Source organism: Phoca vitulina, unplaced genomic scaffold (genome assembly GCF_004348235.1).
Source record: "Phoca vitulina isolate PV1807 unplaced genomic scaffold, GSC_HSeal_1.0 scaffold17, whole genome shotgun sequence".
Lineage (NCBI taxonomy): Eukaryota > Metazoa > Chordata > Mammalia > Carnivora > Phocidae > Phoca > Phoca vitulina.
This window is the reverse complement of record NW_022589720.1, coordinates 6,915,752-6,940,645: the sequence shown is the minus strand read 5'-3', so window position 1 is coordinate 6,940,645 and position 24,894 is coordinate 6,915,752. Positions and strand designations below refer to the sequence as shown.

General features: G+C 45.2%; 1 protein-coding gene across 2 annotated transcripts in view; it reads left to right on the top strand.

The window, feature by feature from the left end:
- The window catches only part of SEMA5A (semaphorin 5A), a 463,746-nt gene extending 439,605 nt beyond the window's left edge, over positions 1–24,141 (top strand). For both annotated transcript variants that reach the window (XM_032415338.1, XM_032415337.1), the window contains exons 19-23: positions 4,430–4,600; positions 7,167–7,322; positions 8,721–8,768; positions 13,305–13,516; positions 16,583–24,141. In XM_032415338.1, the coding sequence (XP_032271229.1) occupies positions 4,430–4,600; positions 7,167–7,322; positions 8,721–8,768; positions 13,305–13,516; positions 16,583–16,702 (707 nt within the window). In that variant the 3' untranslated portion in view covers positions 16,703–24,141. The remainder of the gene's footprint in view (positions 1–4,429; positions 4,601–7,166; positions 7,323–8,720; positions 8,769–13,304; positions 13,517–16,582) is intronic.
- Positions 24,142–24,894: the final 753 nt, after the last annotated feature.

The window sequence follows — 24,894 nt, the reverse complement described above, 5'->3', positions numbered from 1 at the left end:
ATACCCTCCCCAATGTCTATCACCCAGCCACCCCATCCCTCTCACCACCCACCGCTCCAGCAACCCTCAGTTTGTTTCCTGGGATTAAGAATGCCTCATATCAGTCTTCACTCCTCTTTTTCAATCCATGTTTGTTTTCAGAACTAAGGATTCCAGACCTTGGCCTACAAAGGTGGAGACAACAGGTAGTTCTTTGTTACTGAGTAATATTCAAGTTTAAGTAACATTATGGGAGCCATAATATGAGGCAGGAGGGACACTGAGTGACAGTCTAACGGAGGGACAGACTCTGAATGAAAATGATGACTTGGGTGTGTGTCCTGTAGGTGTCACATACACCCATGTCCCGGAGGACTGTGAAGGCAGGACTCTATATCTCTCGACAGCCCCCAGGATGCCCGACATGGGCCTGACACTCAGACATTAATGATTTCGTTTTGCTCTGCTCTTCAGATTGCTGGTAATCGTAATTCTGGGGCCGTCATTCTTGTTTTGCTGTGGCGGGTGGAGTAGTCAGTCAGAACAAGAATTCTCATCCTCTTCCATCAGGAGTACCTAATCTATGAATTTCATTTGATCCGCAGTAATTCCCTTCAATTAATTGCCTTGATCCTTGCAGGAAACATGAATCTGAGCTTTTGCGTATTTGTCTGATCTTCCTCTGAACTGGTCTTTCTGGGCCAGGAAGAGATTCCCATAGGAATTGCAGTGATGTGGCCAGAGTTACGCGAAGCCCTAAACAGTGCCTGGTCCTGGGCTCAGCCTGCTTGTCCTGCACCCCCACGCATCGCCTCTGCCCCCTTACCCCTCTGGTTCCATCCCGCATTCTAGAACACCCCCCATGGTGGTGGTGAGGACAAGAAGCAATACCGAGTGGGTTATTATTTCCACTAGTGTGGTGATTGTGTTAGCCCAGCATCGTTTACACAGCAGGCTAGGAAGCCTTCAGGTGCCTCACATGGAGGCTACATTTGTTTTCTTTCCTTGGCTCCCAAGTTCCTGTTTCCCTACCAGGTTCTGCAGGCTCCCTAGCAGTGAAGGCTATGGCGTGAAGCTTTTTCATGCTCTGTAATTTCTATTTTGGAAATATTTTAGTCTTCCTAATATGAAATGTTACTTCAATACTCATTATCATTTTTTATCCAGCCCAAAGCACCGTCCCCCTTGCATCCAGAGTCCGTGCTCCGAGAAGGTGGAGATCTGTGATGGAAGCACAAGGTTGAGGTGGCAGGAAGTAAGGAGTGGGGTCGAACTGGTCTGGGGTGTCCGGTGATTACAGAACAGGGCAACTGCCTGATGGAGTAAAGTGGCTGGAATTTTCCTCTGATTTCCCTTTGGACTGGAAGCATCTCTTTCCCCAGTTGAGTATATCCCTTAGGACAATGAAGTTGCAGTTGAACTTGGTAGAGGTATTTGTGAGCTTATGGTTGAAACTGGCAAGTGGGAATGTTTTAGCAACTGGTTTCTATTCCAAATGCTCCCTCAAACTGCTCGCATTTCGAACAAGAACTACATTCTATTAAACAACAAACAGTTCTGCGCCAGGGGAATTTTTTGTGATACCAAGAGGACAGTTGGTGTGAATGGGGTGGGTAGCATTTATTAGACTAGATGAGATAATACTTGGAATGTTAGTTGAAATGTGGATAGGAATGAATACTATTTGAAATATCAAAAGATAGTTTCTAGACATCAGCTTATCAGCCTCCTGGTGTGTGACTGTTAGGACTGCATGATTATAACATGATTATGAATGAAAAAATCAATCTTTGGGTTTTTTTAAATTTTTTTTATTGTAGTAAGAATATTTAACATGAGAGCCACCCTGTTAACAAATCTCTATTTTTTTTAAATTTATTTATTTACTTGGGGCGGGGGGAGAGGGAGAGAGAGAATCCCAAGCAGACTCCCCACTGAGCTCGGAGCCCAACAGGGAGCTGGATCTCATGACCCCAAGATCATAACCTGAGCCGAAACCAAGAGTCAGATGCTCAATGGACTGAGCCACCCAAGGGCCCCTGTAAACACAACTTTACAGGCACAAGACAGGACTGTAACCTAGAGACACAGTGTTGCACAGAAGGCTATGTGGGCTTTCCTGAATAATACTGCAACGGACATGGGAGTGTAGATATCTTTTTGAGATCTTGATTTCAATTCTTTTGGCTATCTGTATCCAGAAGTGGGATAGCTGGATCATACAGTAGTTCTGTTTTTAATTTTTTCAAGAACCACCATAGTGCTTTCCCTAGCAACTGCACCAGTTTGCATTTGCCCCAGTAGTGTGCAAAGGTTCCGAGTTTTCCAAATCCTCACCAACATTTTTATCTATTGTTCCTATTGTTTTTCTTTTTATAACCTCCATCCTGGCAGGTGTAAAGTGATGTCTCATTGTGGTTTCAAATTGCATTTCATGGATAATTAGTGATGTTGAGCATTGTTAAACATACCTGGTGGCCACTGGTCTGCAAGTCTACCATGAGATACAAAAGTGAAGAATCCGCAGATCCCATGGTTGGTTCTATCTAAGTCAGGTTCCAGCACCGTCTAGATGAGGCACTAGACCCTTCTGAGCTCCAGATTGTCTTGTGCACATTCAGACACTCAAGCTCTTTGACACCTGTTATTCTAAGGCACTATGACGTATGGGCACCTTCTTCTTGGGTGTGCAAACATATGCACTAGAGACCAAGCTTCAGCTCAGGTTACAGACAGAGAAAAACTGGCAGCAAGCATCCCCCCAGTAAGAATAGATGCAGAAGAGGATTTTTGGAACTTGTACAATTCTGCCTCCTACCAGTGGCAGATAACTGACTGGTTCCCCCTTACTTCCCGATCCACCTTATTGCCTATTAGGGAAAACATATAAACTTCGGAATCACAAAGTTCCCAGTTAGGTCACAAACCCACTTTAACATGGGGTTCAAATGTTTTGTTTCTGTTTTGTTTTTACTTTTTTGCAGATAAAAAATATCATAAAAATGAAATTCCTGCTCACGTTTCTCAAAAATACTTTCTTTTTACTATGCTTATATCTAAAGAAAAATATTACTCCACAAAGATGCATTAAATCATGCTGGGTATATTAAAATGCAAACGATGTGATTCTACCCAAAACAACCTTGAACAGCTTTGGCATTGCTTCTCATGATTGCTTCTGGTTTTTTTTTTTGTGTGTTTTTTTTAAGATTTTATTTATTTATTTGCGAGAGAGAGAGAGAGAGAGAGAGCACGAACAGGGGGAAGGGCAGAGGGACAAGCAGACTCCCCGCTGAGTGCAGAGCCCCACACGGGGCTCGATCCCAGGACCTGAGATCATGACTTGAGCTGAAGGCAGCTGCTTAACCGACTGAGCCACCCAGGTGCCCCATTCTGTTTTCTTTTTATGTAGGATACAGAGAAAATAAACTGTGCAACTATGTACATATGGTAATAGTGAGTCTCTCATCGGGTTTTTATTGTCACTAGCTGTGGTGATGGCTATTCTTGCCCATTTTTGATGAGTCTAATGCTGGGTCGACAGAGTCCTGCAGCTTTGCTCTGGGGCTGGCTAGCAGGAGGGAGCACCATTCAGGAGTTAGATACATAACAGGTCGCATATGACAGTATCAGAGACCACCGCAGCCAGGTGACGGGCCAGTTTTAGCAACCTCAGCTGGCGCAGGACGAGCAGCGAGGTCCTACATCTGGGCGGGCCACCGATGCCAGCGCTCAGGAGGCCCGCGTGCAGGTGTCAGGAGCCCGGATTGGGGCAAATGAGGGACAGGCTCTGGGTTACCAACAGTCACGGAACCAGTCATGCCTCATGTCCACGTTGTAAAACTCTCCTCCATAATCATCTGGCTGTGGATATTGGGATTCGTCTCTTTAATCCTTCCTGTAAACGCACTGCCAAGTCAATGCGGGTCATGCTCAGTTTGGTTGTTCGGCACCTGCGTCTCCGGAGCACCCTTCACGGTTCCTCTGGAACCTGTTAGCTTTTCTCAAAACCCCCTGTCGTCGAGCACATTGTAATCCAGGTAGGAAGGAAGCCCGTGACTGCAGCTGCTGATCCTTGGCTCTAGGTAGCTTGTGTGGTTAGCAAAGTGAGAGAGAGCTAGCGGGCCTTCACATGAATGACTACAGGACGTGGCTCGTGGTCCTCCCCGGGGACTGGGACTTTGTATTACATACGTAGCACTCGGCTTTCTTCATGCTTGCCTGTTACAGGTTTAGAAATACTGTCTGAAAGAACAAGTAAGAGGCACTGAGAAAGCATGGGGAGAAATATGCAAAGCTGGTTTCCTCAGCAGGAGGACGAGCCCAGACAGCCCCGTGCGCGGCCAGGGGGCGCACCGATGCCTTCCTGCAAGGCACGTTCCATCCGCGGCCGCATCAGATTGGTCAGACCGGGATTTCAGAAGTGTTGTGACTTTGTGTCCCCTCCCAGTGGATGGCGTCTGGTCTTGCTGGTCTCCGTGGTCAAAATGCTCGGCGACGTGTGGCGGTGGGCACTACATGAGGACCCGCTCGTGCACAAACCCAGCCCCAGCCTACGGAGGAGACATCTGCCTGGGGCTGCACACGGAGGAGGCGCTCTGCAACACGCAGCCCTGCCCAGGTAAGCGGCCTGCCTGATTGCCCGACTCGGGGCTCAACCCGCCCCTTCCCTCCCTTGATTGGCAAATGGTGAAAGTGATGAGACCCCATGAGAGCAAACAGCGAAAGAAGGGAACACCTCAATCCCGCACTGTTATCCTTGCAGTGACGTCATAGCACATTGTTCCACAGGAGAATAAACAGTACTCACCGTGCCATAGTTTCTCAACTAGTAACAGACACGGGTCATCCCAGTGCATTATTAAAAGGTTTAACCTGGTAATGGGATCTGAAAATCAGGTTGGGGAGCAAGGAGAGCCCTTGTGAAGGACTTGGCCTCCGGTCCGGGAGTCGGGGGGATCCAAGCTCCGAGGCTGGCTAGCACAGGTGCTCAGTGGGTACACTGCGGCAGCATCCTCGTCCAATGATCTGTTTTGTCCTGACGTGTGGAGGCCGCTCGGAATGGAAATGAGACACCCTCTTCTGGGTCTAACTTTGACATTGAAACACTCATAATTTTAATTTTTTTACTTGCTCCTGCAGATCTTTCTGGAAGGTTCCATTTATATTGAAAAGTGCCTAGAAACCAGATTCTCACAGTCATCCCCAAACCTCGTACTTTACACGTTTTTTTTTTTTTTAATTTTATTATGTTATGTTAGTCACCATACAGTACATCATTAGTTTTTGATGTAGTGATCCACGATGCACTGTTTTGTATAACACCCAGTGCTCCATGCAGTACGTGCCCTCTTTAATACCCATCACTGGGCTAACCCATCCCCCCTCCCCCCTCCCCTCTAAAACCCTGTTTGTTTCTCAGAGTCCATAGTCTCTCATGGTGCATCTCTCCCTCCAATTACCCCCCCCCATTTTTCCCTTCCTTCTCCTAATGTCCTCCATGCTATTCCTTATGTTCCACAAATAAGTGAAACCATATGATAATTGACTTTCTCTGCTTGACTTATTTCACTTAGCATAATCTCCTCCAGTCCCATCCATGTTGATGTAAAAGTTGGGTATTCATCCTTTCTGATGGCTGAGTAATATTCCATTGTATATATGGACCACATCTTTATCCATTCATCTGTTGAAGGGCATCTCGGCTCTTTCCACAGTTTGGCTATTGTGGACATTGCTGCTATGAACATTGGGGTGCATATGGCCCTTCTTTTCACTACATCTGTGTCTTTGGGGTAAATACCCAGGAGTGCAATTGCTGGGTCATAGGGTAGCTCTATTTTTAAATTTTTGAGGCACCTCCACACTGTTTTCCAAAGTGGCTGTACCAACTTGCATTCCCACCAACGGTGTGAGAGGGTTCCCCTTTCTCCACAACCTCTCTCAAAGTGGATGAAAGACCACAATGTGAGACAGGAATCCATCAAAATCCTAGAGGAGAACATAGGCAGTAACCTCTTTGACATCGCCCACTTTACACGTTTTTCAGGAAAAATGTAACCTCTTTACCGTGGATCCAGGCACATGTTTGATTTCCAGATTTTCCCTGTAATGCAGAGATGATGCTGAAATTTAAGAAGAAGAAAAAATCAAACTGCATTAAAAAATACCTTTTTAATTTGTTCAGTATTTCCAAATAATACTGAGAGCACATTTTTTTGACCTCCTTACTTAAAATATGAGTGTTGTTTTCTTTTCACACGTCCGTAAGCCTGGGTGAAGTTAACGAATCCTAGCAAATTTTCCACTTCAGGGTGACGTGTCCTTAGATCACTCAGCTCTGGGCCTTAACCCCAGACTCGTGCCCCGATCTTAGGCACACAGGCAGCAATAAACCTGGGATAAAATAAATCTACGTCAGGTTCTGCCGGACATTGGTATATCGACTGCAGAACCGTGTTTGTAGCAGAAGGGAAGGTGCTCGTAGTTGCTGCAAGCCCCTCTCAGCGACCTGGTCTCTCTCGTTCACGCACCGTCCTTTCTCTTGCCCGAGCTCTGAGGCCTGTAGGAATTTTGGCAGGAAAGGGTTTGAGGACTGCTCTTCACGGAGGGGCATTGCCCTGTGGGAAATGGGGTCTGCACTAAAGATTTCTCTCCCCTGACCACAGACCGTCTCTGCACAGCTGGACCTCATGAATTTGTGTATTGTGTGTCCAATTACAATGACTTTAAAACATTAAAATAACATGGATTTTAGAAAAGCACTTTTGCTCCAAGGTCTACAAGCTCTTTTATTCCAGCCCATGTGTAATTTATTTACTGGGATACTCAGAGGATACGTGTCCATCTTATTTATACACAGCCCCATTACAAATGTAATATGAAGGGGCGCCTGGGTGGCTCAGTCGTTAAGCATCTGCCTTCGGCTCAGGTCATGATTCCAGGTCCTGGGATCGAGCCCCGCGTTGCACTCCCTGCTTTGCAGAAAGCCTGCTTCTCCCTCTCCCACTCCCCCTGCTTGTGTTCCCTCTCTCGCTGTGTCTCTCTCTGTCAAATAAATAAATAAAATCTTAAAAAAAAAAAATGTAATATGAAAATTTAAAGTCACGTGTGTGACCTGTGGTGCTTCCAGGTGGGTTGATCTCAGGGGCATTGTTGTCACATGTCCTGTCTTCCGGTCATTGCAGAGAGCTGGTCTGAGTGGTCAGACTGGTCTGAGTGCGACGTGTCTGGAGTGCAGGTCCGTGCCCGCCAATGCATCCTTCTGTTCCCTGTGGGTAGCCAGTGTTCTGGAAACACCACCGAGAGCCGGCCGTGTGTTTTTGATGCCAATTTCATCCCAGGTAAGGGCAGGGAGGCTTGTCAGTGTGAACCAAATCATTTCCATCATTTAGAGAGGAAATGAGTCATAGGTGGGAGTTTTATCTGTCATTTGAGGTCTTGTTTGGTGGAACAGAGATGATTCTATCAACTCTTGTGGTTTCAAGGTAATTAGTAGATTTACAGATAACTGTAGGTTTAGGCTTGAATTTGGGCCATGCGTGTTAAGAATTTTTTTTCTAACACAATATCTCCTACAATTTACTGACTATAACACGGTGAGACGATTTTGCTCAAAAAGTCAAAATAGATTATCCTGTTATTTTAACATTATGCTAAATGCCTTTGCAGTGCTGTGTGCATGTGTTTGTACAGAGAAAAAAGGCCAATTATTTATGCAACCTTGGTTTACTTGGGAAGATGGAAACCTTCCATGGCTCTCATCTTGGAGAGGAGACTGGCTGGCCCTTGGGCTATAGGCTTTTCCATGTGAATCGATGTTCAGTTATTGATGATAGCAAGTCATCTGTCATATGTAGGCATGGTGTTAGATATTTCCAAGTCATTTTGTCTCTGTCCACTGTGGACTTTAGGGCAGTGATGTAGACCAAAGCAGAGACCAACCTCCTACAAGGTAATAATAGGTATTTACCTTGTTTTCTTCCACGTATGGAAAAAGTAACCACATTTTAGAGAAAATTATTAGCTTTAGCCTTATAAGGTGCTTCCATCATGTAAGGTATAGAACTGCAAGTATTTATTGTATTGTTTTCCTTTTTGACCACAGACATATTGCTAATTCTTGTTACCCACTGAAAAATCAGTACAGGAAAGAATAATGTCTCTGGTCTCCTGAAATGGTGTTTGATCCCTGTGGGTTAAACCATTCCTAGGATCTGTTCTCTCGTTGGCATTTTACTTGGGTATATAATATGTGTCATGGCAAAGAGCACGAGTGGGTGCTGAATGGGGGCTTTGTTTGACTTTATGGCGATTTCCTTGGAGCTGTAGTGGATTGGTCCCCTCTGCAGGGAATTTGACAACACTGCTTTGTTCAGAGGCAGGAACACCCAGGCAGATACTGTGGGGTGCACACCTGGCAGAATATTTGGTAACAGAAAATCAGCACATACTCTGGCCTTATTTTGAAATTAGTGCCCTGGTTTCAACCCAGAGGACCATAGCCTTTTCTTTCCGTGATAATGAAACTCGCTCCTTCTTAATCCAGATGACCTTGACCAAATACATCTGAGGTTGGTTAAAACAAAGAAACATGCAATTTTTTTTTTTAATAAGTAATCAGGCTTTTGGAACTTTGACTCACATAAAACACGAAATCATTAGACATTCTGTAAGTGACTCATTGATGTGCTCTTTCTTCCCAACACCCTTTACACATCGTGATTTAATTTTTTTTCCAGAAGTATCTGTGGCGAGATCCAGTAGTGTAGAAGAGAAACGATGTGGGGGTAAGTTCCTCTTTTTAACTAATTTTTAATTAATTTCTGATATTTTCCCATCATTTCTTTTTCCATATGTTTCATGTGATGTTTGGCCCAAGAAGAACAGACTGGAGAAACTCTTGATCCAAACACCTTATACTTTGGTTAGTATGAATGCAAGTAGTCAGTATTTACATCTGGATGAGTGGTTCTCAGGTGCAATATCTACCAGCTCATCAGCATCACTGTGGGAGGTGGTGGGAGTGCATATTCTCAGGCCCTGCCTCAACCTGTAGGATCAGAACCTCTCTGAGTGGGGCCCAGCACTCTGTGGCTTAATAAGCTTTTCAGGTGATTTCTTTAGGTGGATGCTAATAAGCTTTATGAACCAGTGATCTTGATATTAGATATAGTTAAATTTCTTATGAGTAAAAAACTCAATTCAAGCATTTCCTTTATATTTATAGTGCAGATACATGGCAGCCAGCCTCTAACGTGCAGACTGCTGGAGTGACAACATTGTAATGGGGCATAAGGTTATACCTACATCTCTAGAGGTGGTTTTTAAACTTTCTGCAAATCTGAATGACAAAACTCACATTCTCTGGTTCCAGTTCATGCTAAATTTGGACTTGACTGTCTATGTTTACCTTGTCTGGACAGGAGGGGCTGACTGTCCACTGGTCAAAGCCCATCCTCTGTCCACCTTTGGTAATCAGAGCCAGTATCCACACCAAGACCACAGATTCATCCATGTGGCTGGGGACCTATAAATATCCATTCCTGCCATAATCCAGTCCACCAGCAGAGTCCCAGAAGCTCAGCCAGAGGCTCTGGTCTTTGTTTATTTTCAATCAGAATCCAGAGCTTCGTGGATGTGTTTTAGGAATGTACATACTGTTAACTACATTAATTAAGAGCTTACTATTTGTTGCATTCTATCTATTTAGTTGTTAATCTGTTCATTTATTAATCTTTGCGGAGCACCCGATCCATGAGCTCTGTGAGGGGCACTGAGTTGACCATGGGGACACCAATAGCCCCAGCCCTTCTGGAACCAGCAGTCATACCATAAAAGACCCCAGTGCCTGAGACATTCAGTGTCTGATGTCTGACCTACATTGGTTCAGAGAGCTCACAGACTGGCAGTCACTGACTTGGGATCCACTGGAAGATGAATAGACACTAGTTCCCATGAAAATAATCAAAGCTGTAAGTGTCCGTTAATATTTTTAAATCAGTCACTCTACACCACCGTATTAAATGGCAAGAAGTATCCTATTTGATCCTCACAAAGAGCGTTCACGTAGGTGCCTCGGCTCACAGTTCCTTAATGTAAAACCTTTGGAAATACAGGAGGGTTTTAGAATTTAGCATTTTTCAGGTTTCAGATGGGTCGTATGGGGCATATGATGTCTATTACGTAACACTCTGCAGTGCCCAGGGCTACATTCTGCAACCAGTCTCTTTCATGATGCTTTGTGAAGTGTGGGCAAAGTGAAGATGCCAATGCTTCTCCTGCAGTTCTATTTAGTTCTGCAGCAAAAGGGTCGGGTCAGGTCATGCTTTGCTGCCAGGTGAGTGATGAAAAATCCGTTTCCAGAGATTTTGGTTTTGTGAATTGCAGCCATGCACTGTCATCTGCATTAAGGTCGGTAAGAGTCAGAGGGATGAGGCCACTGGCCGAAGTTCACACAGGTAGTCAGCACTGGAGTCACAGATGGGATCCAGGCAGTGGGAGCTGAGAGTCCCACGGGAGAAGGATCCTGGCAGTGGGCATCTGGGAGGATTGTGTCTGGGGCAGCCCTGGTCAGGAGACAGTTTTGGACAACACCCAGGGTCCAGGGACACCTGCTGCCCTCGGAGGCAGCGTAGGTCCAAAGAGAAGCAGAGCTTTTAAGGAGTGCCCCTGCCCTATGGGAGGCCAAGCCAGAACTTCGGGTCACCCAGCTGATACCTCTGCAGAGTTGACTGGTCCTCCATGCCCACCCCAGATTCAAAAACCATTTTCCCCAGCCAGCCTTCTCTGGGTTAGGATATAGGAGACCTTCAAAGGCCTTGAACATCTGGGAGAACATGGTGCAACATCCATTCCCATCCTAAAATGCTGCTTCTGTGTGTCTGAGTCCGATGGGCTAATTGGCTACCCAATCTCAAATCAAGCCTTGACATGCTATTGATTAGATCATAGAGACATTCCTTACTCTGTAATATTCACAACTGATATTTTTAGATCTTTAGGCTGCTAACATGGACACACCAGGACAGGCAAGTCAGAGGGCATATGGATCTGACTGTAGGGCTGATGGGTAAAAAAAATCACCTAGCAAAATATTTTGGGATGTTTAGGGAGACAACAAGATGTCTTTTTTTTTTTTCCCATTTGAAGAGAAATCAATCAAATTTTGTACAGGAAATCATCCAGTTGACTGAACTGGGTAGGTGGTTTCTATTCCAGCTTTTCTGACCAAAAACAACAGAAAAAAAAAAAAAAAGCATATTCCAAGCAAAGAGCCACATTAAGCAAATTCAAAAGAGATTTAATATACACTATTTTTCCCTATGCAGAAAAATGTAGGCCTATTGAAAATTTTCAATTTATTATTAGTTTTAGTTTTAGTTTCATGAGACACAAAGACTAGATAATCCTCATTAATCCTCATAAAGATGTCAGTTGGCCCCAGCCTCCCCGGGCACCTGCACACATGATCCATTTGACTAATGACAAAGTATCTGCATATGGAGAGCATCATGAATCTTTCACATGTTATAATAAAATGTTATCAGTGCAGCAGAAAGTACTTTTATCGGTAGAAGGCGTTGACCCTGGGGAGTCAAAACGGCTAAAGTATAAAACAGTGACAGCACGTGCGAGATCTGCTCTCGCTCTCGCTTACCTTGAGCACAGTTTCAGTGTGATGGTAGACGCTTCTGGTGGTGGCTGGTGGGATGCCCCCTGGAAGCTTTGTCCAACCGGCCCCCGTGGGGGGCTGTCCAGCTCTGGAGGCTTCAGACAAAATCGGGAAAGGCCAGAGATTTATGAATTGTTTCCATTTTGTTAAACCATGGACCAAAGAATCAAGAAGTGAAAAACCGGTGGATGTAGGGAGCAGGTGATGCTTGTGGAATATTCTAGTAACATCTGCCGGGATTAGCCAGCGTCTGGTGCTGAAGACTTGGACGCCTGCGTTAGGAATGGGGTAGGAGCGAGGGGGTTGCCGCTTACAGTGAACCCAGCCTCTGTGCATGCTGGCCACTCACCTGGGGAGGCCTCTCCCTCTCTCAGGGGTCCCGGGAACGCGGCATCCGGGAGTAGCAAAGGGACACGGCATAGAGGGAGACGTGAGGGTGTGGGGACAGTGAGGGTACCCCACCTCTGCTGCAGATTCGGGCAGGAGCCAGGGTGGTTGAGGGGCAAACACCCCAGGGCCTGGGTGCAAGGGACAAGCTTGTAGGCCTTCTCTCCCTGAGAGCCTGGGGGCCTCTCTCTGTGGCTCTGCGATTTGCCTGGTGTCTGCAGTGTGCCGAGAAGGCATTTCCAATGGTTCTCTTTGGGTGCAGGATGGACAGACAGATCAGGGAAGAGCGTGGGTGGCACTGCACCCCCTGGTGGTGTGTGGAGGGGACACCCTGGGGGAAAGCCAGTCCTCGGGCTGTGTCCTGTGTGCAGGGACAAGGCCAGTAACCCACAGGCGACAGGTTACACAGGGCACCAACACAGCGTAGAAAAAGCAAGGTCATGTTCTGCTTCACCCAATTTTCACTAAGCCCAGCTTCATGAGCATTGCCCAGATGTTGTCTTTATTCCCTGAAAGGCTTGAAACCTTCATTGTATGGTGTTCTATCAACACATGATGAACATCTATTTTTCTGTGTGGTTGTTTCTCAGACATAACAAAGATCTTTGTTATGTTACCTTGATGTCCCTCAAGCCAATCCCATATTAGAGACATAAATCCATGTCTGCTCATTTTTTCAATATCTTGTATTCATAACTCAAGGAAAATAACCCAAAGATGCTATTTAATAGAAAAAAATATGTGAAAGAGGGTTGTTTCATAACCATTTAAAAGATCATATTTTATTTCTTCGGCACAAATCCTTTATTTCTTTGGTGCAAAATTTTCTTTATCAGGTCTCCAAAATACAGTACTTTTGAGCAATAATTGGAAGCAGTAAGTGCATTCTCACTTTGTTCATATAGGCTGTAGGGAGGGATGCTCCACCTGTTAAGGAGCATGAAAAAAATGTTCTCTAGGAACCCCCTAGACCAGAGATCATGCTGCACTTGAAACAGATGAACAGACTTGTGCAATCCTTTAAACGAGAAAAATGCTTCTGCTAGTATATTAAGGTGATCTCCTAAAGACTCATTATAGTCCGTAAGAGCATTCACTTAAAATATGCTGTGCTCCCTGTGGGGGAGTGTGTTGGTGGCCATGACATTTCAAAGGAAGGTCAGGGGCCTTTTATTTTGTCTGGCTCTTTTCATCCAAGTGCGTTGAGCTGTTGAGTAGTGTGTTCTTTTCCAAAGGAGCGTCACTTTTCATACTGTCTTCCCAGAGTTCAATGTGTTCCACATGATCGCCGTGGGGCTGAGCAGCTCCATCCTGGGCTGCCTCCTTACTCTGCTCGTCTACACCTACTGTCAGCGGTACCAGCAGCAATCCCACGACGCCACCGTCATCCACCCTGTTGCTCCCGCCCCGCTCAACACCAGCATAACTAACCACATCAACAAACTGGACAAGTACGACTCGGTGGAAGCCATTAAGGTAAGGGATCGGCAGACGGAGGTGCAAGGAAGGGCCCTGGGGGCCATTGGCCAAGCTCGGGGGTGGGGGGTGGCTTGAGTGAAAGAGTGGAGAGCAAGGTAATGGGTGCCCCTCATGATGAGCTGCCGTCTTAGCTTTGCTTTGCCTACAAAAAAGATGGCGCCTTCTATGGGGAAGTAGGGTAAAAATAGGACTTGGAAACAGCAACGGATAAAATGCCGGAAAATATTGGGTCATTGGCCAATGTCCAGCTCTGCCTCCAATCCCCAGGATGGCATCCTGAGAAAAATTGTTACATTATGATAAAAACTATCTTCAAATAAATTTTATGCATAATGAAGGCTCTTCAGCTTTGCATGCTATTATGTGACTGGTGTGGGACGAAGTGTTCTGTTAAATTTTCTCAATGGGTGATTAATTCAGTGTTCGCCCCAGAAATAGAGAGTCAATGGCCAGTCTCCTCATTCTGAGGAAGAAGGAGTGGAAAGGACATCAGCTCTGGACCAGGCAGACCTGAGTCCATGAGTCACCAGCTGAGGCATTGTGTGTCAGGGTTTAGAATACAAGTCAGTTAATTCGTTGAACCTCGGTTTCTTCATCTTTAAAATGGGTATAGCAATGTGTACTGTCATATCTCTGTTGTGAGGACTAAATGGGATAACATGCAGGAGTCGGGGTATAGCTGGAAGGACACGCAGGGCTCTTTTCGACTTCACCCCACATGCCCTGCCACCCACATGAATGAAGGACGTTCTCATTTTGATATTCCTCTTAAATTGGTGGTTCCCCATAACATTCCCAGGGAGCATTTTGATGCTCTCTCTGCTATGATGGTTTCCTTTGAAATTTGATTTCCTTCCCATGTGGGAATATGGAATGTCTTCAGCCCTTACAACTTCAGGTGGTTGGGAGGTCTTGTGTCCTGGGGACCACAGTGTCCTCTCTTGTTTACTTGGACAGAGACAGAGCCAGTTGGCTTTTACCCGTGCGTCTTGCTTACACCAGGATCCAGAACCCACCAGCACCTGATGCTAATCACCTGCTAGGGCCAGGGAATGAAGCCCCAGGCACTAATAACACTCCCCTCACACCCTCTCAGCACTGAGCTCCCAGAGTATGAGGAGGAACGTGAGCTCCTTTTATGAGCAAGAACCTTTCAAACAAGCCTTCAGAATCCAAGAATGGGGCACCTCTAAATGTGATTCCAACCTATTGACTTGTGTGTTACTTTAAATGTCTCAAGAGGATTTAGCTGGTCTTCTGATCTCACTTGAGATCCAGGAACCACCCAAGATAATAAGAAGTTTCACTGCTAGGAGGGCAGAGGGCTCTGAGGGCACTGACTGCTGCCTAGTCTCTAATGATCCTTCTGGAACTTTCTTCTGACACCTTGCCCAGACCAGTCCTGGACAGTTGGCCTCTGCCAGCCATCTGACATCTTTATCAGTCCTTTTAATATTGAGGGTAAATATTAAATAGTTTGCATTTTGAAAGTGTGGGTGACTTTAATGACTTAATAAGGAAGGACAATCCGTGTCAGAAGTGGCTACAGTAGCCTGTGTTGGGGGTCCATAGCTGGGCCCCCCAATAATGTGCATATTATGGCCTGCTGAATGAGAAGGTACAGGCCACACGGGATCAGCAGGCAGCTCCCTGAGCACCCGAGCTCCTCCTTTGGGGAAAGAGAAACCCCGGGATTGTTTTAACTGAAGGCACAGTTTCACTACACTCACTCAGAGGAAGTCAGGTCCCAAGGATTATTACTTACCCGTGCCCGTGAGCCTGGGGAAGGGCAGCCCTCCATCCCTGGTCAGCAGTGAGCAGGAGACAGAGAGAGGGTAGCAGGCACCTGTTACTTATAAGGTGGTTCGGGCAGACATCACTCACGTTTTACAGGCTCAGCTCTTAAGTGGCTATTTTATTTTTTAATTTTATTAAAGATATTTATTTATTTATTTAGAGGGTGAGTGAGCGGAGGGGAGGGGCAGAGGGAGAGGGAGAGAATCTCAAGCAGACTCCCCGCTGAGTCCATCTCCAGTCCCTGAGATCATGACCTGAGCTGGAATCAAGAGTCAGACACTCAACTAACTGAGCCACCCAGGCGCCCCTCTAAGTGGTTATTTTAAAAGGTGTCCCAGGATAGCTCTATTTTTAATGTCCTGAGGAATCTCCATACTGTTTTCCAGAGTGGCTGTACCAGCTTGCATTCCCACCAACAGTGTAAGATGGCTCCCCTTTCTCCACATCCTCGCCAACATTTGTCGTTTCCTGCCTTGTTAATTTTAACCATTCTGACTGGTTGTGGAAGGGGAGGTGGGTGGGGGATGGGGTAACTGGGTGATGAGCATTAAGGAGGGCACGTGATGTGATGAGCACTGGGTGTTATACGCAACTGATGAATCATTGAACACTACATCTGAAACTAGTGATGTACTATATGTTGGCTAATTGAATTTAAATTAAAAAATAAATTAAAAAAAAGGTGCCCCAGGAAAAGCAAAACAGGAACTTATGTGGAAACACTAAACTGGGGTCCTTAGGTAAATGTTCAGACTCTGGGTCTGAATGGGCTTGTCAGGCTGCAAAATGCCCAGGCAGCAACTTAGAATGACTGTTTTCTCATCACTTGCTCACCTGCTAACAACCGTAGAAAATGAAAAGAAATCAAGCCATTTGAAATTTCATGCATTTACTTAAATAAGCTCCTTCAAAATCTCTTAATCAATGTACCTGTCTGTGATAATCAGAAAGCCGCTTAAATTCTACTCAGTTACATAACATTCAAAGTGTCTGTTGATTTGAAATCACTAGAGTTTTAGGTTTGTTGAAGGTTTAGTTTTCTCAAGATCCATATATCAAAAATTGCCAACCTCATTCTGGTCATGAGGCAGGTCCTCAGGAAGGCAAATAAGGGGAGGAAGCAAGTAAGTGACAAATCACATTTAGAACAATGGAGAACAATGTTCAAGTTCAACATAATCATCCCCTCATTATGTTATCTTTCCGAAATACTGCTTGTGGAGTATTCTTAAATCTTTCTTTTTATTATTACTTTACTTTTTACAGGCGTTTAACAAAAACAACTTGATCCTAGAGGAAAGAAACAAGTACTTCAACCCGCATCTCACTGGGAAGACCTATTCTAACGCCTACTTTACAGATCTCAATAATTACGATGAGTACTAATAGCTGTTATATTTTTGGCTTCTTGTAATCCCCCAGTTTCTCAAGGCCTGTCCTCCATGACTGCCCATGTTTCCAAGACTTCAGAGATGAAGTTTGGATACATTTCAAGTGCATTTCAAGCCACGAGTGTCCCATTGCTGCCAAAAACAGACATCCTTAAAAGCAACAAAAATCTAAATATGATGTCGTGAAAACCTGGTCTAAGTGCTTGATCATTGTTGAATGAGCCATGGCGTGAAGTTTTGTTTTGTTTTGTTTTTATTGTGTTCAGTCCATTTTTCTAACAAGTCCATTGTTTTCGTGAGCTTTTTAATAAATGTACCACCCACATAGGAAGGAGTCTTTAGAAATAGGAATGTCTTCCTGCTCTTGAGCATAAATCTTCATCTTGTTTTAATTCAAGAGAATAGACACTTCCGTTGAGAGTCCCCCTCCCTCCACAAGGAGTGTTAGGTCCATAGTATTTGATAAAATGAAGGATATGAATGTGGCTGTATAGTTATTCACCATGGATCTCCCATCTTCCCAACCTGGATAATTCTGTGGAATCCTTGGAAGCAACTTGTGTGTTTGGACTTGGGATGGTTCTCACCTGGGCAAGGGCAGGGATTCACCCGGGCTTGGGACTGCAGAGGTGATGGTATGAGGTGTGACACACTCATCCCTCTGTTGGTCTAGATGCAGTTCTTGTGTTGTCCCTGGTGGAGTTGAGCTTAAAGACCAGAGGCTCAGACACGATGAAGGGTCCAGCGTTCTGCGCAATGCTGCAAGGCTAGCCGCCATATTCTCACTTCTGGATTTCCTAGCATTCCAGGGAGCTCCTTGTCACGTGGTTGGCCCGGAAGCCTACCTGTCCGGTCCATAGTAACATCCTGAAGAGCCATCTGTAAAACCACCACTCGTTCACCATTTGGATATCCTCCTCAGCCTCTCTTATCCCTGCAAGGAAAGATCGTGAACATTCATAACACCAATGAGGGAAAGTATTAAAAATACTTTGAAATATAATTGAAACCAACTTTTTTTTTTTTCCCGTGTTATAGGAAGGTTCGAAAGAACTGACATTTAAGGAGAAGTAACTTTTTATTTTCTGTCTCCTGATAGAACTAGTGTATGGCAATCAGCCCCTTCCCAGAGCATTACTGACGTGTAGAACTGGTTTTCTGCAGCCCATCGATGTCCATATTGAAGTGGGCCCCAAGTACCCAGCTGTCATTTGCTGCCGCCGGGTCCGGTGAGGAGGTTCTGGTGCCTTGTGTTTCTATCTATCTCAGTGCTGCCCTCCCCTCTGCCCCCTCCCACCTCTCCCTGCACGGAGGCAACAGCATTTCAAGATGTACCTTGAGAAAGCAGGGAAGTGAGGTTGTCAGTGATCCCTGTGGTTCTGAGCATTGATCACCGCTAAGCATTTCAGAGTGCCGTCATGTATTCATAGAGGTCCCCGAAAGGAAAAAAGCGGGAGAAATTACTCATAAACAACTGATAAATAATACATGGCAGTTGGTTGAATAATTTTTGGAAGAAAGAACAAGATTGAAACTGCTCATCGGACGCCCCTGAGCGACATGGACAGTAAGACACGTTCTTATTGCACAGTGAACCTTCAGATCGGTGAACGTACGCAGCGCGGGCAGTGAGGAACACAGACTTATTAGCACACATGTTTTTATCCTATCCAGTTGAAAGAAACAATTTCAGAAAGTGTTGGGGGAAATCCCACGTTTAGTCAAGAGTATCGTTGTATTGAAAATATTCTCACATACCCAGATTTTCAGAAGCTACTCTACTAAAATTCCAATTTAAATGGCAGGGGGTCTCCGGGAGGTCGGAGAGGTCGCACCTGAATGGTGTTCTGGGTCTTTCCAGGGGGGAGTCCATGTTGCCTCTCCTGCGTGGCTTGCCCGCTGTGTGAGGCCGCTCTGCTTGGACACACAGAGCCGAAGTCCACACTGAGGAGGTGAAATTCAGCCAGCTGGTTTCCTCATTGTTCCTCAGCTGGATTTGCATTGGATGCTTTAACTTGTATCTTCACTTTCCTTTAAGAAAAATGTCCTCACTGCGAAGCACAATGTAGTTGCTTTTGAATCCCTTCCCCAGTGTTTTCTAAGCTTAAAAGGTCATTTTATCTCCCCTGGGAAAGAGAATACTAATATTTGGAGAAAGCATCCCTGGACCTGATTAGAAATGCTTTCTAAGTGCTGTCCATGCTAGACTTCAGTCCATCCCCTGCCGTGACTGGGGGCAGCACCCACCCTCCCCTTGGAGTTTTCACGTTTGCTGATTATACGTCCTGGAACTTACGGCTGCTGAGAAATGCTCTCATCTTTGTTCTCTGAAACTCTACTTAAAGAAAAATTACTCTGGCTTCTCTCTCTCTCTCTGTGTCTCTCTCACATTCTCCTTGTTTCACAGAATTTCAATTCGTTAAGAATAATTTTAACTATAGTCTAAGTATTTTAAGCAGCTACGGAGTAACTTTTGCTTTTCCATCCTTCTGCGGCTGTTGTTCGTAGGTGTGTGCCTCCCCTCCGTACCCCTGGTTGTTGCCTGAGCCCCAGGCGGCCTTTCACAGGGGTGCCTCCCACGTCCACCCGGACCTTCTCCCTAAAGCAGCTCTCCTGGAGGCTGCCACGTTTGCCTTCCCCGTGGGTCACATTGTAAGTTTCTGGATGACTTTTTCTTTCGGTCTTTATCTTTTTTTTCTTTTCCTTCCTTCTGTTTTCCTCTCTCCCTCTCTCCTTCCTTCCTTCCTTTCTTCCTTCCTTCCTTCCTAGTACAAGCAGCACAGACAGGGACTAATACTTTTAAGCCGCACTCCCTCTGAACCTAACATCGAATGACACTAATCACAGTTAAATCTCTAGGATTATTTCTGGATAGGGTTGAAGTTTGCCTGTTTTCATTAGGAAACTGGCTTTCGGCTCACATTAGTCTGAGGAAGTGATTCCCAGCGGCAGGGCTGCTCAGGGTCCTTTCTCCAGACCAAACGAGTCTCCATCCAGAGCGCCCAGCCTGCAGAGGCCCACGTCCTATGGAAGGAGAACACTGCACGGCTTTCCCCAAGGAGCGCTGTGGACCAGCGGCTGGCATGAGCCCGAGGGCTCGTCACCCCTGAGCGATGGGACTGTGACTTGGGAGGAGCTCTGCCCCACGGAAGCCCCACCGCCACCAGACCCGGTGCTTCCCTGCAGGGTTGCCCAGCTCACTGGAGGCCCATGTCCCTGCTGCTTCAGGGAGACCTCTGTGCCCCACTCCTGTGGGGACATTCAGCAAGCCCGCTTCGGTGCATCCTGAGGGCAAGTGGTGCTTCCTTGTGTGTGTATGCGGGGCGGGTGGAGGTGCCACAGGGCCTGCAGAGGAGTGGACTGTGGGGGGACACGCATCCCTGCCCCAGAGAAGCCCCTGTCCCTGGGAAGGGGCCGCCCTGTGCTCAGGGTGGACCAGGGTCTGGCCCCATGGACTTGTGGAATGATGCCAAAGAAAAGAGAAGCCAAGGTGGGAAAAGGTGAAAATGGGGACCTGGTGGCTCCCGAGCTGAGTGTGAGGGCCGGTCCCAGGTGGGGAGCCACAATGCACGCACAGTTCTTGGGGTCCGATGCCGGGACTCTTCCAGGACCAACTGCCCAAAGGGCGGGAGTTTCAGCCGAGGGTGGCCTTATTTACTTATTTATCTGCACATGGGTGAGAGTCGTGGGACTGAAAGCCCAGGAGGATGAGTGTTTCCACTGGAGGCTTTGGTAGAATCCGTGGGTCAGACCACCTTCCAAGTTATGGACAAAGTCTCAGCGGGGGAATCCTGTGTCCCCAGGGCCACCTACAGGATACATGAGTGGTTAACGGAAGATCGGAGGAGATTTTATGTTAAATACATATCTAGTCTGCACTCAGCTAATCATTTTGCATAAACACTCCCTTAATGCACACTGAAGGTGCGGTCTTGGTAGTGTCTGAATTCACAAGTATTCTGATGCTTCTTTATGACATTTACTTGTTTTTAGAATAAATCGTGGACATGTCCCTGACACTGTCAAAACACCTTCAGCAGGATCTTTTACACTCCATTGGGGTTTTCTGGTGTGTGGCATTTGGGGTCCACTCCATTGAAGTCGGCATTTCCATCTCAAAAGCTGGCTCTGGGGCACCATCCAGGGGCAACAGGTACCAGTGGGGGGTATGGTGAACTGCTTCTACCTCAAAGCAGCCATTCTCCACAGAGCAGGACTGTCCCTAAGCCTCCAGCTCCAATAATCAGTGTTCCCGAAGGTGGGAATTACAATGAGAACCTTAAATCAACTCATACGCAAACTCTCTGCTCTTCTTTTTAAGATGAGGCAAAAGTGGAGTTCTCGGATTGCGTTGGCATGCCCAATACATTCATCCCTTCTCATGTCTCCATTACGTCATGGCCATTCTTGTCACCTGGTGAGAATATGTGGACACAACATTGCAGATCTGATTACCTATGATTATCTATTGTCAGAAAACAAAGCCATGCTGAGCAGCACCTTGCTTCTCTGCGCAATGGGTGTGAAATGGGAGAACGTAAAGTAACTGTCACTTTGACCAGAGGAATACACAAAAAGGAATGCCAGTTATTCAGAGATCAAAGATTTGGAGACCAGAAACCATTATGGAATTTATTTCTGCTTTTGTCCTCTATTGAGATCATTAATAATAATTGATTGAAAGATGCTTTGTAACTGTACACATACTGACTCAAGGTATTCCTATTCTCTGTTTTGATAATCTGATAAAATACAGGGAAATAAATTGCTGGAATCCTTGGTTTTCCCTTTGGAAACTGAAAAGTAATGAACAAGATGCAATGTTGGATTATTGGCAGGGATTTCTATAATGACTATTCTGTCATTTTTTTTTATTATCCTGTCTCCTTTTTTTAATGGACTTGTATTAAAGATGTGTTATACGTATTTTGGGGAGCAGATGGATCAAGGTTTTTTCATCTATCACATGTCGCATTATCAAAAATTTGATACATGTTACAAAAGCATCAGGAACGGAGATTGTTCTCTCTTGAAAACATAGCTTACACAGCACAGGGACTTAGAACATCGTCAAAACCAAATTCAGAGCCTGACACCAAGTGTACAGTTCCTAATGTAAGCTGCCTCGTAGTATTTGCAAAAGATCATATTTGTTTTGCCATCGAAAGCAATCAAAGCTTATTACCCATGACCAGAGTCAGAATCAATTTTTGTTCAAACAGACAGGTTTTACTCTATTTACATGGTGGGGGTAACTAGCCAAGGGTAGTTTAAAACCAGAAAGGAACAAAGTAGAGAGAGAAAACCACTCTGTGGCACTTCTTAAGCCAACATTTTGAACCAGCAATGCCATCCACTCCATCTCTTTATATTTAGGAAGAAATCTGAGGCCAGTGGTTGGAACATGAGTGACCCTATTCTTTTTCAGCTTCGTGGCAACTTAATGCCAAGTAGTCCAAATGTTAGGCGAATGGTAGTTCTACTGGTAGTTCAAACTGGTTCAAATGCTCGATAAATATGAGCTGGGAGCAAAATCTGGATTCTGGAAAATCCCAAACTGTCCTTCTATCATGTCACTGAGAAAAAGGCATTGTTCTCCATCCGCTGTAAGTGCAGGTAGTTTAATTCCCTATAAAAAGTTGCCAGGGCCTTGTTTGAGATGGTGATTTATCGTCTCATCTGGATATTATTGGTTCCATTTCAAAGCAGAGGATTGATTGGCTGCACTTTGAAGAAGATCTTGTATGTCTCTTTGAACTCAGGAATAGAAAATGACCCAAGGAGCACATCCTAGGTGTGATGTCTGCCCCCGCTGGGTAGAGCATGTCGCCCCAGAACAGGGGCAGGTGTGTGTTCCGAGTTCAGGTTATCCTGGTCTCAGCCTTCCCGAAAGTGACATCACTTTAATGATACATCTTCCGCAAAACGCATTAGGGTTTGGTCTGCGGTAGGGATGCCGACGTGCTGCCAATCGAAGTTAGAGTGTTTGTTACTGTCGCTCTTCAGGCAAGTCCACAGATGGAGGAAAATCAGGCTGGTGACCGCTGGTACAGATACACTGAGTGGAATGAGAACCACCTAGAACTTCGTGCGCTTTTTTTTTTTTTTTAAGCCAACGTCAGCACTGCGTACAAGTACCCAGTTGTCAACCTTAATTTGGATTAAGAAAGTTAATGGTGTTTTCTCTGCTAAAGGTGTTTTTTCTTATACCACGACTGTGGCCAACATCGAACTTGAACTTCTGCCCTTTGAAAGAAAGCACAGTTTGAACCTTCAACCCCCGCTCCTCCATTCACCACTGAAACTCTACGTCATCTGCAAAGAAAACGCACAAACTTGGTCCAGTGTAGGATTCTTCAAAAGTGGGTGACAAAGCTTGTGTGTTATGCTCCTTGACATGACTTATGAAGATGTTATGCTATTAAATGCCTCGTTCTGTGTTAATTTGCTGTTGCTGTTTTGTGATGCAAAATAAATGTATTCGGGATTGTTTCAGTTTTTCACTGAACCTTCTCCAAAGCCAACTACAGCCCTTGGGAAACTTGCAGAAAGTTCTTGACCTTAAAATTAATGTTTAAAAGACAATAAGTAGTAATCATAATGGGGCTTTTTAGATGAGGTAGCATTTGCCTTTCCCTTCCTTTGAATGAGGAACTGGAGTTTCGATTGTCCTGTTGGAATCCTCGTGAATTGCCAGAACTTTCTTCACTGGGCCGTTGGGTGCACTTTTTTTCTGTCCTTACGTTCGGTTTTCAAGGTTTCATTTGAACAAAAACCTTATTAGAAATGTGTAATACAAATTTCCAGTAGTCTTCACTTTCATGTTTTCTCTTCATCAGTTCATTGGTCTTAAATGCTCACTTGAGAGCTGTCCAGGTCTATATCCAAGAACGTTGTTTAATGACACCTGACAGATACACTGCTTTCAAAAATCAGTTTGAGGTGCCAGCTGTGGCATCCCAGGCAGGGAGCTCATGAGCTGGTGTGTTGAATCCATTACGGAAATTTTGAGAAGAGGCGGGATGGGGGGGTTACCCGCTGATCAGCAGAAACCAACTCATACCTGCTCCAGGTCCCAACTCTGAGGAAAGCAAACATATTTATAAGATAAAATGAGCTGTTATTACAGAAGGGGAAATGCCGTGCTCACTGCTCTTGGTGAATTGCCAGTTTCTATAATCCAAACCAGTTCATCTTTTTTAAACAATAAATACATGAGGAATGGTCCTGAGTGCCACTAAGAGTGCAATCTTCCCTCCATAGCATCCCCTCCACACCATCGCTATCTGCCAACATTTTTTGGACAAAAGAAGAGAATCCTGGCTATGTACAGTATAAATTGTATTATATTTTTTGTACTTATGTTTTATGTAAATAGTTTGTCTCATTCAATTGTATGTGAGCATTGAAATAAATCCTACCATTTAGGAAACAGTTTAGTGGAATTGTTCTTTGCCTCAACTTCCCTTTGCCCCCAGAGGTGCTAAGGCGTAACAGCTCCTTGAAGAAGGTTTCATCAGAGTGAGACTGGACAGCCTTCTGGGCAAACCCCCGATCAAGCTCCTGTTTGTTCTTCAGATCCCAAAGCCTCTTGAGTGGTGGCCAAGATCGGCACCCCCACAGCTTCACGATGATTCTGCAATGCAGTAAACAAGTAATAGAAATATTTCTGCAGGCGACAGGACCTAAGTGACCAGGAAAGCCAACCAGGGTTTTAATTTACTAGGGGTTGGTATCAGGTACTGTTGATGGTTCATTCATTAAGTTCTCTTCATCCTCTCTCCAGCACACCATATTCCATTATTTCTTGCCTAAAACAAGGTTTTTCTAGAATGAACTGCTGACTATCAGCATGAACGCAGAAGATGCGTGACCCAGGAAAACCTCTGTTGAGTGAAAGCCACATTTTATATTGCAGTATCCATGGTCCCCTTACCTCTTTCTCTCTCTCTCTTTCTCAACTGTTCAAGACATAGTTGAACAAGGCAGGGTTGGGGGTGCAGACGCCTGCAGTTGAAAATCCCCATATAACTTTTGACACGACCCCCCAAAAAAACTTTACTAATCGCTTACTGTTGACCGGAAGCCTTACCAGTCAGAGACACAGTCGATTAACACATATATTTTTTATGTTGTATGTATTATATACTTTATTCTTAGAGTAAGCTAGAGAAAAGCAAATGTTAT